Raw genomic sequence first — 18038 nt, 5'->3', positions numbered from 1 at the left:
TTCCTTAGTGGGATCTGAGGAAAGTGGCCTGTAGAATTTGGTATTGGAGAGTTGTCTGGCAGCCTCCTTTAGGTAGTCAGGCCTGTTCATGATGACAACAGCACCTCCTTTGTCAGCCTCTTTGATTATAATGTCAGAGTTGTTCCGGAGGCTGTGGATGGCATTGCGTTCTGCACGACTGAGGTTACCAGGCAAGCGATGCTGTTTTTCCACAATTTCTGCCTGTGCACGTCGGCGGAAGCATTCTATGTAGAGGTCCAGACTGCCATTTCGGCCCTCAGGAGGAGTCCATGTGGAGTTCTTCTTCTTGTGCTGTTGGTGGGAAGGTATCTGTGTGTCAGTGCACTGTTCAGTGTCGTGTTGGAAGTATTCCTTGAGACGGAGACGGCGAAAGTAGGCTTCCAGATCACCGCAGAACTGAATCATGTTAGTGGGTGTGGTGGGGCAAAAAGAGAGTCCCCGAGATAGAACAGATTCTTCTGCCGAGCTGAGTGTGTAGTTGGAGAGATTGACGATATTGCTGGGTGAGTTAGGGGTACCATTGTTGTGTCCCCATGTGGCAGGTAGGATTTTAGACAGCTTACAGTCCTTTTTCCTCTGTAGAGAAGTGAAGTGTGTAATGTAGATCTCCTGTCTTATTTTAGTAAAGTCCACTTGTGCAGAAGGTTGGTGTTTTATGAGAGACTCCAGATTGGAGAGCTCTTTTTTGATGTTTTCCTGTTTGCTGTACAGGATGCTGATCAGGTGGTTCCTCAGTTTTTTGGATAGTATATGGCATAATCTCTCACTGTAGTCTGTGCAGTATGTTGATTGCAATGGATTTTTCACCTTCAGTCCATTTGGTATAATGTCCATCCATTTGCATTTGGAGAGAAAGATGATATCTGTTTGTACTTGTTTCTTCATGAGGTTGATAGATTTCCACTCCATACGGCTAAATGGAGTGGACAGAGTGGCCACCAGGGCACCTGTGTTTTTTCCTGGAGGCCTCTTTTGAAAAAACACCTTCTTCCGTGTCCACATACACCTTTTTTAAAAAAAAAAACTTTTTTCAGGAAAAGGCTTCTCCCTCATAGAAAGAGGTTTACCAGTGTCGAAAAATCCCCTCCATTCTTTCAACTTTCTATCAAAAGAACTCAATAGCCGTGTGGACGTAAGTATAGTTTTTCCAGGAAAAGAGCCATTTTTCCGGAAAAACTCTGCAATGTAGACATACCCTAGAATTTGGAAACTGAAATTCCAGGAACTTACTAAAGTTTGGCAATGGAAATCCATGAATTGTAAAGTTGTTATAAATGTTTTTAAAAACTATTTTTTGCCTGTCCTTATCATTAGTGAAACATTGACAAGTTGACATTTCTTTTTGCTGTTCTAAAACTCTATGGGTGTTTAGATGCAATTCTGGTTCTTCAAACAAACAAACAAACAAACAAACAAACAAACAAACAAACTCTCAATCCAATTTTTCCTATGAGTGTCAATTTATTTGATGAACAACATGTCAATTAGATTCAAAGAGATTTCATTTCTACACACACAATTTATAAATTAGCAATTAAAAGTTAATGATTTTCTATGACAAAATTGAAATCAGAGCTTCCAATGGTATGCTAAAATTCAGCCTATTATAATGTGAAATAGCTGAGGTGTTAAATACTAAATATGAGGCTTTATAAATGCATAGTAAAAATAATAAGCTGTAAAATTGCACAGTAAGATGAGGTAGTAAAATTTCTTATTAAAGAGTAGCTACTCTGCATACAGAGTGGATATTCTGAAAGGCATTAGTTAATTCAAACATTCCTGTTTTCAGAATACTAAGGCACCAGTTTATAACTTTTTATTTTAAATCTGAGCCATGATTTTATCAAATCTTGTAATACCAAAATGTGGGAAATGACAAAAACCTTGGTATTTTATCTGCCTGTACTTAAATTAATTTGTCTCCAGCCAAGCTGGAGAATTAACCTGCATTATATCTAGGTATTGTAAAGCAGGCATAACTGTTTTAAAAGCATGAGAAAAATACTTTTTTAGATTAGAGGAGGGACTTGTTCTGGAAATATGATTTAATAATCTCTACTGAGAGCTGACTTTTTCTGGACATTTGCATATGTTATTCTTTACATATATAGGTAGAACCAGACTGGAGGTTGGTCACATTTCATTATCACACAATTTGGAATGGCCATACCAGCTTTGAATGTATACTTGTTCTTCTAATATGCACTGGATTGTTAGCCTGCTAACATCCCAGAAACAGCTGAAGAACACACAGCTTCTCAAGATTGCCCTATTAATATGCTTCAGCACTTATAACCTCTAAGGGGACATTTACCCAGAAGGGCTAAAGCAACTTCAGCTACATCATTTGAATAGCTTAAGTCAAAATAGCTTAACTCGGCTTTTGGTGCTGTCTACACAGCAGGAAGTCCAAGGAAGAACACTCTTCCTTCAACTTCTCTTACTTCTTGTGAAATGAGGGTTACAGGAGTCAGTGTAGAAGTCCTCCAGCTTGACATTATTTCAAAATAAAGGTTTGTAGTGTAGACGTGCACTATATTATTTTGTAATAACGTCAGTTATTCTGAAATAACACTGCTGTGTAGACGTACCCTAAGAGTGAGGAGGTATTTGAGTTCACAGATCAAATGGGCATAGAGACTTACTGCTGAGCATGCCAAAAGCAGTGTTCATTAGGATGGTATTTTTTTGTTTTTAGTGAATGATACCCTACTTAGAGTTAATATTTTGTTTTGTTTTTAAGTACAAATAATTAATTTAAAAGGGAAAGCACATGTTGTCCATTTTCTCTGAAATAAAACAGGAATCCAATGTTCTGAGAAGAGAAAATATTTTGGGATCTTTTGACTACCTTCTGAGCTATACACAATAGCTACATTTTAAATGTTTAATACACTGGGTTTATGCACACTGTTACTTGCTCAATTTTATAACACAAATAAGGCACTAAGGATATTTCATTGGTTTTGTTTTACCCCAAAATGTTCTCCTATTTTACAAATCAAGAGCCAAAGACAGCAGATTTATGGAGGAGAAAATTATGCCATGTAAGCACAGCATCCTCTCATTTGTTCCTATTTCTTTTAAGCACATTACCTCAGGGAACAATCCCTTCAGTAAGTATTTTTATTTAACTCAGTTTTTTCTCACATCTGTGTGTGTTAGACAGAAGCGCTGGGCATTCACAACTTGAGTTGTTCCGTTTGTAGCTGCATTAATGATGCAAGAGTGTGGGATATAATGATCACTATGTATATGCAGTGAAGACATCAAAGAAGATCCTGTTAAAGAACATAGAAGAAATACAAAAAAAATCTTTGACCTTTGCTTCTAAGTTCCAGATGATCATGCAACTGATTTATAATTTACAACATGAAGAAACATACAGTTCATTTGCCTTCTTGCAGGAAAAAAACTGAAATTGTTGAGCAGTGATACAGAAAACAAGCATACACTGTTAATATAGCCTGATTTTCACAACCCAGGACAAAGTCTTCTATTAACCAATCTGTCAGCATATTTTGTGAGGAATCGTTTTAAGTATCCATGGGAAAGTGATATAATAGGAAGATAACAATGTACAATTACTGATACTAAATACTAAACCCTCAAACTTCATTACATATGGAATATAACGGTGTCTCTTTACTAGTCAGATCACATCCCTTTCTGGAAATTTCTGATGCCTTATGTGGATAATATACAAATGCTATACTATTGGATTTATATAGTTTACTTATGCTTGGATTTTTTTAATCCTAGTTTCTGAAATGGATTAAGAAGATGAAAAAAACAAGAGGCAGGCAAGCCAGATAAGGAGAAAAATATAAAAGATCCATCCCCCTTTCTCTCCAGGACCAAACCTTTGCCCATTTTATAAGTAAATGTATTGGTGAATGTGCCCTGCTTTATCATCTGTCTTCAGTCATGGTGATAAAAGGTGATGTGAACTGATTACCTCTTCAGTTCCTTCTCCATCATGAATCAGATGAGCTCCAAAGCAAAAGGGAAGGACAGGAAGTAGTGGAATACACATAGGGACCACACATCTTGAAGAATTTAATTTAACTGCAAAGGATCCTAAAAACTACTAGATCTAACAAAATTAAGAACTATTGAAAATATTAACTATTTACAACTGAATTCATTTTGTCTTTCAGAATGGTGTCAAAGGTAAGAACACATAGATAGCTGCAGCGGCACAGGAGCCAGCAAACAGAGCTATAAACAGGGGAGTTTGAGTGGGAGTTCTGTTGGAGGAGAAGTTTGTATTTGGTTTTGTATTTGTATTGTTTGTATGTGTAGAGGCTTGTAGGAGTAGTGTGCTGGGAGAGAAGCTGAGCCATGATTAGGGGCTTCACTGATTACGGGTCCTATAAAGGTAATCTTCTAGTCAGGCAGTGGCATAGATAGCTGCAGCAGCACAGGAGCCAGCAAACAGAGCTATAAACAGGGGACTTTGAGTGGGAGTTTGTAAGGGGAGTCTGGATATTGGGACTTGTTTGGAGTTTGTTTTTGCTGTGGAGGGGGTGTTTTGGTTTGTTTTTGTGTTCACCGGACTAATAGGATTTTGGTGAGAGAGTAGATAAAACACCGAGGGTATGTCTACACTACCACCCTAGTTCAAACTAGGGTGGTAATGTAGGTAACCGGAGTTGCAAATGGAGCCCGGGATTTGAATTTCCCGGGCTTCATTTGCATCTCGCCGGGCACCGCCATTTTTAAATGTCCGCTAGTGCGGACTCCGTGCCGCGCGGCTACACACGGCAAGGACTAGGTAGTTTGGACTAGGTAGTTCGAAATGAGGAGTAATGGTAGTTCGGACTAGGAAGCCTAGTCCGAACTATCTAGTCCGTGCCACGTGTAGCCACGCGGCACTGAGTCTGCACTAGTGGATATTTAAAAATGGCGGCGCCCGGCAAGATGCAAATGAAGCCCGGGAAATTCAAATCCCGGGCTTCATTTGCAACTCCGGTTGCCTACATTACCACCCTAGTCCGAACTAGGGTGGTAGTGTAGACATACCCAGAGGCAGTAGTGGCCATGGCCCAAGTAATAGAGAACACAAGGTGGATGTTTGGATGTGGTAGCTGTGGTATGTACATGATTCTGGAGGGGGTACCTGAAAGGAGTTTTGTTTGCATGAAGTGCCGCCTGATAGAGCTGATGGAAGAAAAGATCCGAGGACTGGAGATGCAGGTGGAAACTCTGGTCGAGTTTAGAAGGGGGGTTGAGCAGATGATGGAGCAAAGGCATGACGTGGCTGAAGGGGAAAGCTTAGATATGCAGATTGAAGTAGGATCAAGGGCCTCAGAGGGTGGACTGCTGGGTGAAGAAAATGGACAGTGGAAGCATGTGACTAAGAGAACCAGGCAGAGGAAAAGATGGGTCAGTGAAGGAAAAATAGAGCTCAAGAACAGGTATGTGGAGCTGGAGAATGAAGAAGGGGTACAGCAGGAAGATAATGAAGATGGAAGGGTAAGGAAGATGAGAAGAGTGGCTAGTCCCATAGATAAAGGGGAAGAGTTAATGGAGACAACACCAATAATGAGCATTAGAAGGATACAGGATGGGTTAAAGAGGATTACAAGGGAAAACAGGAATGGCAAGGACTTGCAGCCAGAGGAAGCAAGAGATAGACCAGAGAATCATACTGTCACTAGGAAAAGGCAGGTCTACGTGCTTGGGGACTCCTTACTGAGAAGAATAGATAGGCCTGTAATGAGAGCTGATCCAGAGAATAGCAGGGTGTGCTGTCTGCCAGGTGCTAAGATACGGGATGTGGAACTGAGGTTGAAGAGGATTATTAAGGGAGCAGGAAGGAATTCATTGATCATCTTTCATGTAGGAACAAATGATACGGCTAGATTTTCGCTGGAACGAATTAAGGGAGACTATGCTAGGCTGGGGAGGATGCTCAAGGAAATTGAGGCTCAGGTGATCTTTAGTGGGATTCTGCCTGTTCCTAGAGAAGAGCAACTAAGATGTGACAGGATTACGATGATCAATAGACGGCTTAGGCAATGGTGCTATAAGGAGGGCTTTGGGATGTATGGTCACTGGGAGGCATTTATGGACGAGGACTGTTCTCTCGGGATGGACTTCACCTAAGTAGGGAGGCTGGCTCAACTGATTAAGAGAGCTTTAAACTAGGAATTTGGAGGAGATGGTTGGGAGATGTCCAGGTAATCTCTACGCTGGATTTTAACACTGAGAGGGAGGAAAATGAAGTAATAAAGGATATAGCTGGGGGTAGGAGAATGTACATGAGGAAGGGTAGGGTGGATACTAGTCTAATAGGTCATATTGGAGGTACAACGTCCATGCCAAATTGGGTAAAGAATGTGAGTGAGGCCAAACAGCAAAAATTAAGATGTTTGTACACCAATGCGAGGAGCCTAGGTAACAAAAAGGAGGAACTAGAGCTATTGGTCCAGGAAGTGAAATCAGATATTATTGGAATAACAGAAACATGGTGGAATACTAGGCATGACTGGAGTACAGGTATTGAAGGGTATGTGCTGTTTAGGAAAGACCGAAATAAGGGAAAAGGTGGTGGAGTCACATTGTATATCAAAGATGAGGTAGATTGTAAAGAAATAAAAAGTGATGGAATGGAGAAGACAGAGTCTGTTTGGGCAAAAATCACATTGGGAAAGAAAACTATCAGATCCTCCCCTGGGATAGTGCTTGGGGTGTGTTACAGACCACCACGATCCAAGTTGGATATGGATAGAGACCTCTTTAATGTTTTTAATGAAGTAAATACTCATGGAAACTGCGTAATCATGGGAGATTTCAATTTTTCAGATATAGACTGGAGAACAAGTGCTAATAATAATAATAGGGCTCAGATTTTCCTAAATGTGATAGCTGATTAATTCCTTCAACAAGGGGGGATGCTATTTTAGATTTGGTTTTGGTGAGTAGCGAGGACCTCATAGATGAAATGGTTGTAGGGGACAACCTTGGCTCGAGTGATCATGAGCTAATTCAGTTCAAATTAAATGGAAGGAAGCCTAATCCGAACTATCTAGTCCGTGCCGCGTATAGCTGCGCGGCACGGGGTTCACACTAGCCGGCTTTTAAAAATGGCGGCGCCGGCTTTATGCTAATGAAGCCCAGGAAATTCAAATCCCGGGCTTCATTAGCAAGTTCGGTATGCATACATTACCCCCCTACTTCGAACTAGGGGGGTAGTGTAGACATACCCTCTGAGACTAGGGTTTTTTATTTTAAAAGAGCTAACTTTAATAAATTAAGGAAATTAGTTAGGGAACTTGATTGGACTAAAGAAATTATGGATCTTGAGGTGGACGAGGCCTGGAATTATTTTAAGTTAAAGTTTCAGAAGTTGTCAGAAGCCTGTATCCCAAAAAAAGGGAAAAAAATTATAGGCAGTTGTGTTAGACCAAGCTGGATGAGCAAGCATCTCAGAGAGGTGATTAAGAAAAAGCAGAAAGCATACAAGGAGTGGAAAATGGGAGGGATCAGTAAAGAAAGCTACCTTATTGAGGTTAGAGCATGTAGGGACAAAGTGAGACAGGCTAAAAGTCAGGTAGAGTTGGACCTTGCAAATGGAATTAAAACCAATACTAAAAGGTTTTATAGCCATATAAATAGGAAAAAAACAAAAAAAGAAGTAGGACCGCTAATTGCTAAGGATGGAGTGGAGGTTAAGGATAATCTAGGAATGGTCCAATATCTAAACAAATACTTTGCTTCAGTCTTTAATGAGGCTAATGAAGAGCTTAGGGATAATGGTAACATAACAAATGGGACTAAGGATATGGAGGTAGATATTACCTTATCCAAGGTAAAAGCCAAACTTGAACAGCTTAATGGGAGTAAATCGGGGGGCCCAGATAATCTTCATCCAAGAATATTAAAGGAACTGGCACATGAAACTGCAAGTCCATTAGCAAAATTTTTTAATAAATCTCTAAACTCAAGGGTTGTACCATTTGACTGGAGAATTGCTAATATAGTTCCTATTTTTAAGAAAGGGGAAAAAAAGCGACCCGGGTAACTATAGGCCTGTTAGTTTGACATCTGTAGTATGCAAGATCTTGGAAAAAATTTTGAAGGAGAAAGTAGTTAGAGACATTGAGGCTAATGGCAATTGGGACAAATTACAACATGGTTTTACAAAAGGTAGATCGTGCCAAACCAACCTGATCTCCTTTTTTGAGAAAGTAACAGTTTTTTTAGATAAAGGAAATGCAGTGGATCTAATCTACCTCAACTTTAGTAAGGCATTTTATACAGTACCACATGGGGAAATATTGGTTAAATTGGAAAAGATAGGGATTAATATGAAAGTTGAGAGGCGGATAAGCAACTGGTTAAAGGGGAGACTACAGTGGGTCATATTGAAAGGTGAACTGTCAGGTTGGAGGAAGGTTACTAGCGGAGTTTCTCAGGGATCAGTTTTGGGGACAATTTTATTTAATCTTTTTATCGCTGACCTTGGCACCAAAAGTGGAAGTGTCCTGATTAAATTTGCAGATGACACAAAGTTGGGAGGGATTGCCAATTCAGAAAAGGTTCGGGATATCATACAGGAAGATCTGGATGACCTTGTAAATTGGAGTTATAGCAATAGGATGAAATTTAATAGTGAGAAGTGTAAGGTTATGCATTTAGGGATTAATAACAAAAATTTTAGTTATAAGCTGGGGACACATCAGTTGGAAGTAATGGAGGAGGAGAAGGACCTCAGAGTCCTGGTTAATTATAGGATGACTATGAGCCGCCATTGTGACATGGCCGTGAAAAAGGCTAATATGGTCTTGGGATGTATTAGGCGAGGTATTTCCAGTAGGGATAAGGAGGTGTTAGTGCCATTATACAAGGCATTGGTGAGACCCCATTTGGAATACTGTGTGCAGTTCTGATCTCCCATGTTTAAGAAGGATGAATTCAAACTGGAACAGGTACAAAGTAGGGCCACTAGGATGATCCGAGGAATGGAAAACCTGTCTTATGAAAGGAGACTCGGGGAGCTTGGCTTGTTTACCTTAACCAAAAGAAGGCTGAGGGGAGACATGATTGCACTCTTTAAATATATTAGAGGGATAAATACCAGGGAGGGAGAGGAATTATTTAAGCTTAATACCAATGTGGACACAAGAACAAATGGATATAAGCTGGCTAGTAGGAAGTTTAGACTTGAGATTAGATGAAGGTTTCTAACCATTAGAGGAGTGAAGTTCTGGAACGGCCTTCCAAGGGGACGGTTTGATGAGATAACATGATCTTGGTAACTAATTGACCATTCGTTATCAGTGGTAAATAGGTCAATGGAGGGATGATAGGAGTTACTATAGAGAACTTTCTGGGTGTCTGGCTGGTGAGTCTTACCCACATGCTTAGGGTTTAGCTGATCATCATATTTGGGGTCGGGAAGGAATTTTCCTCCAGGGTAGATTGGCAGAGGCCCTGGAGGTTTTTCGCCTTCCTCTGTAGCATGGGGTACAGATCACAGCTGAAGGATTCTCTGCATCTTGGGGTCTTCAAAGTATTTGAAGGCTTCAATATCTGAGATATAGGTGAAAGGACTATTCTAGGAGGGGGTGGGTGAGATTCTGTGGCCTGCACTGTGCAGGGGGTCAGACTAGATGATCATAATGGTCCCTTCTGACCTTAAAGTCAGAGGTCTAAAGGTTCTTACACCACCTATTATTGCCTCAGTTGGAGTCACAAGGAAAGTTAGGGTACTTGCATAGACCAACAGATGGGATAACTCACACAGGGAATACACCAGGGATCATCATGTACAGTATGTAGAAAGTAATGTGATCTAGTACTGAAACACATAGGCCCCCCCATTAGGACTCCTAACATACATTCAGGTTATTTTAGCCTGAAGTACAAAGAAGATGTCAGCAGTTAGATGAACTGTGAATGTAATAATTTTGTTCTTATTTCTCTTTGAAGTTTGTAGACAATTATCTGTAAATGTCTGAAGATCATAAGAATGGAAAATCAGGATGCAGGGGGCAATGCTGCAGCACCCCCAGGTTTCACGTGGGGCCATTGGCCCTGTGCCCTTCTCACCGTTCCCTGTGCCTATGTCCTGCACCCTGCCACCATCCACATTCCACTTACCATCACTCTCACCTCAGCTGAGGCTCAGGTTCTGGCCTCTGGATTTAGTCTGGGGCCCTGCCCCTGGCCCCATTTTCTGCTCCCTGTGCCTTCCCCATGCCTGTAGCTCTGCTCTTGCCACTACTTGTGGGGCGGTACTCCACTCCTGGCTCCATGTCCACCTGCAACTGTGGCCTCCATCCCTTACTCCTTGTCAGGTCCCCCCTTCCCAGAGATAGAGCCCTGCTCCCAGCTTTGGAGGGGGAGGGAAGGAGGGTCAGAAAGCGAACTTTCAGCATCCTCATTACTAAAATCCTACAGCACCACTGCTGAAGGTGGGTAATTACTTTATGCTAGCTAATCACCAGCATATTTAGGAAATTGGAAATGTACTTCAAAGCTAGGATAATTGCGTATTGTTTACCCAAGGGCCGTATGCTGTCACAAGGCAATGTCAAAAGGCTACAGAGCTTTATAAAAACTCTTGCATTCAGATCCTTTCATATCTGATCTGCTTATGCTTCATCAGGGGAAGTTTGGCTGTGTCCAGACTCAGGGGTTTTTTCGAAAAAAGTAGCCTTTTTTCGAAAAAACTTCACCTGCGTCTAGACTGCAGCCGCGTTCTTTCAAAATTAAATCGAAAGAACGTGGCTTTTCTTTCGACGGTGGTAAACCTAATTCCACGAGGAAGAACGCCTTTTTTTGAAAGTGCTATTTTGAAAAAAGGCGTTCTTGAAAGCAAACAGGGCTTTTTAGAAAGAGAGCATCCAGACTCACTTGCTGCTTTCTTTCGAAAAAGTGGCTTGCTTTTTCAAAAGTTTCGCGTGCAGTCTAGACGCTCTCTTTCGAAAGAGAGCCTTTGGGTCACAAAAATGAGGTCTCCAGTTCCATTTTGGATCACCCTGATATTGGATATTGTACAATACCCTAATGAACTGATTCTAGGAAGGATTCTTTGCAACTCTAATGCTCACCATCTCTTCTGTGAAACTGAACTAAGGACTCTATTTATATCTTTTATGTTTTAAGAACTTTAATTTAATTAATAGTAATTGGTTGTAAGCAGGTATTTTAATGCATTGGGTTACAATAGTAGGGAACAAGTAGTACATCACTCCATTGATGTAAAACCTAGACTGTTTGGTCAATCAAGTGTGAGGTGATTTACAGTTGATAAGTATTTGGAAATAAAGAGTGCATGTGTTCTCCTCTTGGATTAATTTTTTTTCTTGTTAGACTTTTAGACTCAGTCAATGGGGAATATTCCAATCTCAGAACATGTCCATCCATATTATCGCTCCAGGTCAAAACAAACAGAGATTAAGTTCATGTTTATAACAGGAAACAAGTTTCTGCGATCAGAGTATGTGAAAGAGAAATGACTATTATGTTGGGAATCCAATCAGGGCTTGGTGAATTCACACAGAACAATTTGGAGAGCCTCTAAGGCATTCACAATGAGGGGCGATAATTTAATTCACAGTGGTCAGACTGAAGAAACGGTATGATCAAACTGCAAAAAGTGCTAAAGCCTAAATTAAATCCTAAGAAAAGGTTTTACAAAAAACAACCCCTTCAAGGCTAATGAAGTTGAATTAAAAACAGTTAAATCATCTCATGAGCTACTATTATCACAGTACTCATAGATCACTTCTACTAGTCAAATATAAGATATATGAAAAAGGAGAGTACAGCCAGCAGTAGGTTAGAACATTTACTGAAAGGAAATTAGATCTCCTGCCTAATGCCAGAAATTAAAAATCAAACAGAGAACCAATTTACTCATAATAGAGATATTAATACACTTCTCAGTGTTTCTATAAGTCCTGGACAATGCTGTATTTTTAAAAGAAACATGGTAATTTTTCTAGGGTGTTTCAACAAGATTAAATTAAACATGAAGCAACATTCCTGCCTAAAGATATTTCTGAACTGTGACTTTTGGTTTAAAAGAGATTCAGATGTTTTTGATTTTGATGATACATTTAGTGAACCATTCACACACTCCTTAATCCCTTGAATGGATCTTCGAGGGAACAGTAGCTAGATGAAATTCTAAATAATGCATATGTCTCACTGAACTATAAAATAAAAATTTAAAGATCCAGGGAGTTATGATTCCTGTAGGTATTTGTTGTTTTGAATATTGAAATCACAGCCTTTATCAAATAGAATTCATGAATTATGTCCAGATTGGATTTACTGCAGCAAGAATCAGTCCAAAGTAGGTGGGGTTTGGGCCACTGACTGGAGTCATACATTGCAAAAGAGGTGTTTAAAAGGAAGTTGGGTTGGGATAGCTTTCACAGAGCCTAAATTTGTGTTGCAGAATTTTTATTACTGATAATGATGCAAGAAAAGGAAGGAACATGGGACTAGAACTTAGAAAAAAATCTTTTTTACTTGGAAACTGATCATGTTCATTATGGAAATTATTATTTTTAAAATCCCTCTTTATAGTAGAATTGCTCTTTTATTCTTTGTTGTTGCTTTGTAACAAGAAGCAAAATGTGTCTCAAGACACAGAGGTGTTTGTTATTTTTTTTTCAAATATGGCCCATAATTGCTGTCATTTTTATTAGGGATGAGTAGTCCGTAGAGACTACAAGCACCCAGCAAGCAGCGCTCAATTTCTTGACCTATCACAAGTACTTAGAACAAGGTAAACTTGGTGTAAACATTGATTCCTCTGGTTAGAGCCTGAAATTTGCAGTAGGTATAATGACAGATACTCAGGAGTTGATCGGTAGGAGAGCATCACCTAGTGGTTAGGGCTCAGAACTATGAATGCAGTATGTTGTTGGTAACGGAACTTTCACCCTCTCACTCCACCCAAATCTGACCCAATACCCTTGGAGGGCTGTCATTGATCTGACAGCCACGGGATACTTAAGTCTTCTTTCTCTGGGACACTTTCTTTCACGCTCCTGTAAAGTTATCATCTGAGTTTAGAGGCATGAAGGGTGTCCGCTCTCCACAAAGCAGCTTCTGGTGGCTACATTTCGGCTACCTCCAGACTGCATCCCTCTGTCGGCAGAGGGATGCAAATCAAGCACTTTGAAAGTGAAAATGATCCTGGGATTTAAATATCCCAAGCTTCAATTGCATATTCATGTTCGGGCGCTGTGCCAATCACGCACCCTTTCGAAAGTGAAGTCTAGCCGCGGCTTTGCCAACAGCGGGGAGCTTTTTCGCCAGATCCTGTACTCCTAAAATGAGGACTACAGGATCTGCCAAAAAAGCTCCTCGCTGTCGGCAGAGCCATGGTTAGACTTTACTTTCACTTTCGAAAGGGCACGTGATTGGCACAGTGCCTGAACGTGAGTATGCAAATGAAGCTCGGGATATTTAAATCCCGGATCATTTGCACTTTTGAAGTGCCTAATCTACATCCCTCTGTCGGCAGAGGGGTGTAGTTTAGACACACCCATAGTGTGATAGTTCTCTTGCTCTCTCAGGCGACAACACATCCTGGTGCAGTATTCCCTCTCAGGTTGTCTTTAGCAGGCTCTTCCTTCCCTTAGGGACCTTTGGGCAATTCTCGTGGAGACATTCTGCCTTTCCCTCAAGTCTCCCCTGCCAGAGCTGCAAGTTTGTTCTCTTTCCTGGTCTGCATGAGCTTCTCCCCTGCTCTTAATGTCTTCTCCTACAGGTGCATTTCCTACATGTATGGCAGGGAGAGGCAGGTGGGACTCAGATCAGTTTCTTAACCCCTTGTTATCCAACGTGGGATTTGTATACCCCATCACACTCTAGTTTTAGAAGTTCTCTTATGTTTTGCTTATCCTACATGACTTAAAGAATATCTTTCATTTGTGTGTGATGTGAAGAAATTGGTTTATTTTATTTTATTTTATTTTATTTTATTTTATTTTATTTTTCAGGTATATTAAGGCAACATACATTGATTAATATTTGTAATGTGGTAGTGGCCCCCCAAAAAACCACTCGGCACTAAGAGTCCATTGAACTGGGCATAGAAAAAACCACTTAGGAAGCCATCAACTATATTTTTAATTATATGAAGCTGCAAACAATCATAAAGATCCTAACAAAAGCAACTTTGGAGATTGGACTCATAGTTCAGGAGAAATTGAACATAAGTGAATGTGTTTTTCCGGTAAATTTTGCTTTGTGTGTTGGTGATGGATATGGCCTTGACCACCCAATATGAATTTTATGTGCTATATAAAAAGTGATGAATAGGAATTAATACTGAAGAATCAGTTGTGCCCTAAGATAAATTCCCTTTGTTCTACTCCAGAAGCATAAAGAATTTATAGAATTTATATATAGGGAACAGACTTTGTGCTATTGCCTTCCTATTCTTTTTGAACTTCCATTCCAGAGCACATTTTGAAATGTGAGAGGAGCTAATGAGAACCGGATGTATATATGGAAATAGATAAGGTAACAGACATTAGATGGCACTTAAGAACATGCAGCATAGGTCCTGTAGTTTGAAGGACCAACTAAAGCTTCTTCTTGTATACTGCAACTGACTTCCTTCCTGCATCCCTTTTTATTGTCCCTTCCCAGAAAGGAGGTACTGGGCTCTAGGAAATCCTCAGCCAGTGGGACAGCTGCTGTAAACCGAACAATACAAAGGCTACTATAATACAGATGAGGGGCCAAATCACCCTTAAGGTTGAGGGGGACAACAGAAAGATAGAGTAAAATAACATCTTCATCCCCCTCCCTCCTCTGGGTCAGGTGAACTGCAATAAAAGGTGTGACATTATCTGGCTATTCAGTCAAGATTAGAGCTGTATCAAGAAAAATAATTTGGTTTTCTGTCAAGATTTTGATATTTCTAAATTTGGTTTGGTTCCCATTTGGAACAACTCCCAAAAATTTCAAAATGTGCTATGAAATGGAAATTCAACAAGGAATGGGGCTGTTAAACCTAGAAGCTCTGGTGTTTCCACCTCACCATGAGGTCATCTAGTGGCCTACTCTGGAAGTCCTAGAAACTGAGGCTGCTATTGTAACCACCACTGGGCAGATTTGAACCTGGGACCACTGAAGCTTGGTATAGGATCCCCTACTGCTTGACCTATAAAGCCAGCTAGCGTTCAGCCTACGTTATAGAGGTCTCTTGACCTTACCTGTTGCTGTGGTCTAGGTGCCACTGCATGGGACAGTGAATCACACTATAGGCCACTTCTAGACTACAAGCCTCTTTTGAAAGAGCTCATCACTCGAAAAAGAGCCTTTTTTTGAAAGAGCACCCAGGCTGTTTGCATTCAATAATGCCTTTTTTCGAAAGAGCACTTTCAAAAAAAGACATTCTTCTTTGTAAAATGAGGTTTTCCATGGTCGAAAAAACTGCCGCATTCTTTTTATTTAATTTTAAAAGAACACGACAGCAGTCTAGATGCAGGTGAAGTTTTTTTTGAAAAAAGGCCACATTTTTGGAAAAAAGCCTGTAGTCTAGAGATACCCTAAATGTGTGTGGGTTACACCATGGCATCACAAGCCTGGGAGCCAGCCAGGGCTTCCCGACTTCCAGCCACTTGTTATTGTGCCTGCTGGGCTGATGGGAAACTGAGAGGCTGCAATTCCATTGTAGACAATATCTTATGGGCATAGGAGCCAGGGAACCCAGGCTTTTGGATCCTCATCAGACTGGCTGACAAGCTGTAGGGAAGCTGGAGAGTGGGAGCTCAGATACCAACATTTCTGAAATCTTGGTTTTTTGTCAGTTTGCTGGTGGGCTTCTGAGCAGGAAGATGATCTGCCAGTAAACAATGTTTCCCATCACAACTGCATCAAAATCCAACAGTCTCCACGAAATGTCTTGATTTTGATTAGCATAGGATAAGAGAGACCTTGTAAAGGAAAAGGGCTGTAAATAGGATGTTTCCCTCACTTACAATACAAGGTCACTTCTTTAAAGGAGTAAAGTTGTCAGAGGGCAAAAATCATACATAAAATAAAAATACCATACATAAAATCCAAAAATTCTATGGTACAAGAGATGTCTCCAGACACACATGGGTAAGCAATACATTTCATCCTGATATTATAGATAGGAATTCTGAGGCTAAGAGAAGAGGTTCACTGCTTAAGTTCATTTCAGCATGGGAAAGAAGGCAAATCTCCTCAGATTTAATTCTGATACTGTCTTACATTCAGGGCCAGGTCTAGGTTTTTTGCCGCACAAAGCAAAAAAAATTTTGGCCAGCCCCCACTCTTTTTTTGTCCGGGTAGGGTCCGCGTGTAAATGCAGCTTGCACATCTTGTTAGGGGTGTGCGCAGAAATGCAGCTTGTGCGGTTTCCTGGGGGGTGGGTTGCACGCTTCAGGGGGAGCCCAAACCCCAGGGCATTTTCATCTCCTAGGAGATTGCTAGGGACTCCCCACGTGAGGACAATGGGAGGGGACGTTCATCCACAGCAAGCCAGTTAACAACTTCCAAAGCATGCAGCTGTTCACATCACCTAGTGCTGGAGTCCCAGTCCCACTCCTTACACTACAAAGGGATTTTATTACTAGAAGCCTTATAATCACTCAGGCTCCAACCCCAACACATAAGCTGTCCAACTCTTGGTATCCATGGACAAGAATCAGACTCACTATACAATGAGACAGTTCAAAGGGATTAAGAGAACTTTTGTTTCAACTCCCCAGCTCAACTGTCCAGAATAAGACAGGCACCAGACAACAAAACCCCACTAGCCTAAGACCTATTCCATGAGCGCAGCCCTGTGCTTTCTCCTTCAGGGACGGACCAAACAGCCTCTGAAGCAGGGTGGATTGATTTAAATAGATTTTACTTAAATCTCTAATTGTAATCATGATTTAAACCGGCAAGCAGAAAACCTAGATTTAAATGCACAATTAATCATTTAAATTATATTTTTAAAATATTTTCCTAAAGGGTGATTGAGTCTTATTGATTAGCAACCTTTAAAACATGTTGATTTACAACTAAATATAACCTTTATGCCAAATTTGGTGCTTCTATTTATTAAACAGGAGAGTATACTCAGTACAACTACCAACTAAATAAATGCCCAAATAATTATGTAACTTACATGTAATCAGATTCTTAATTTTTACATTTTTATTCTATTACAAAATGGTGTGTAATAGGAACACTTAAGAGACAGGTTTTACACCATTTATTATTTGCTAAGTGGTGGCTACTTTTTTTAAAACATATGATTTGCATCTACTTCTGTCTGGAAGGAAATTCTATTTAAAATAAACAAAACCAGCATTTAATTTTTGTATGAAATAAAACTACCTTAAATGTGAAGGACACATAACGAAAAAACGATGAGGAGTCCTGTGGCACCTTATAGACTAACTGAAGTGTAGGAGCATAAGCTTTCGTGGGCAAAGACCCACTTCGTCAGATGCATGTAGTGGAAATTTCCAGAGGCAGGAATAAATATGCAGGCCAGGATCAGGCTGGAGATGACCAGGTGGATCCAATCAAGGAGGATGAGGCCCACTTCTAGCAGCTGATCTGGAGGTGTGAATTCCAAGAGAATAGAAGCTGCTTTTGTAGTTAGCAAGCCATTCACAGTCTTTGTTTAATCCAGAGTTGATTGTGTCAAACTTAAAGATGAACTGTAGCTCAGCAGTTTCTCTTTGAAGTCTGGTCCTGAAGTTTTTTTGCTGCAGGATAGCTACTTTTAGATCTGCAATTGTGTGTCCAGGAAGATTGAAGTGTTCCCCTACAGGTTTTTGTATGTTGCCATTCCTAATATCAGATTTGTGTCCATTGATTCTTTTACGTAGGGACTGTCCTGTTTGGCCGATGTATATAGCAGTGGGGCATTGTCGGCACATGATGGCATATATTACGTTGGTGGATGTGCAGGAGAATGTACCAGTGACAGTATGGCTGATCTGGTTAGGTCCTGTGATGGTGTTGCTGGTGTATATATGTGGGCAGAGTTGGCACCGAGGTTT

At 40.5% G+C, this 18038-nt stretch overlaps 1 protein-coding gene across 10 annotated transcripts in view; it reads right to left on the bottom strand.

Annotated features, from left to right (window-relative positions):
* KYNU (kynureninase) overlaps window positions 1–18038 on the bottom strand; it is a 105334-nt gene that overhangs the window by 23511 nt on the left and 63785 nt on the right. The window contains exon 11 of one of the 10 annotated variants that reach the window (XM_025191034.2): window positions 3174–3305. The exons of 8 other annotated variants lie outside the window; for them this stretch is intronic. In XM_025191034.2, coding sequence (XP_025046819.1) covers window positions 3272–3305 — 34 coding nt within the window. In that variant the 3' untranslated portion in view covers window positions 3174–3271. Of the gene's footprint in view, window positions 1–3173; window positions 3306–13439; window positions 15945–18038 lie in introns of those variants that run through there. One more of the 10 variants, XM_025191032.2, reaches the window with a different exon arrangement.

The sequence above is a fragment of the Pelodiscus sinensis genome, chromosome 7 (assembly GCF_049634645.1).
Source record: "Pelodiscus sinensis isolate JC-2024 chromosome 7, ASM4963464v1, whole genome shotgun sequence".
Taxonomy (NCBI): domain Eukaryota; kingdom Metazoa; phylum Chordata; order Testudines; family Trionychidae; genus Pelodiscus; species Pelodiscus sinensis.
The sequence above is the reverse complement of the archived record's forward strand: the minus strand, read 5'-3'. Positions and strand labels throughout refer to the sequence as shown.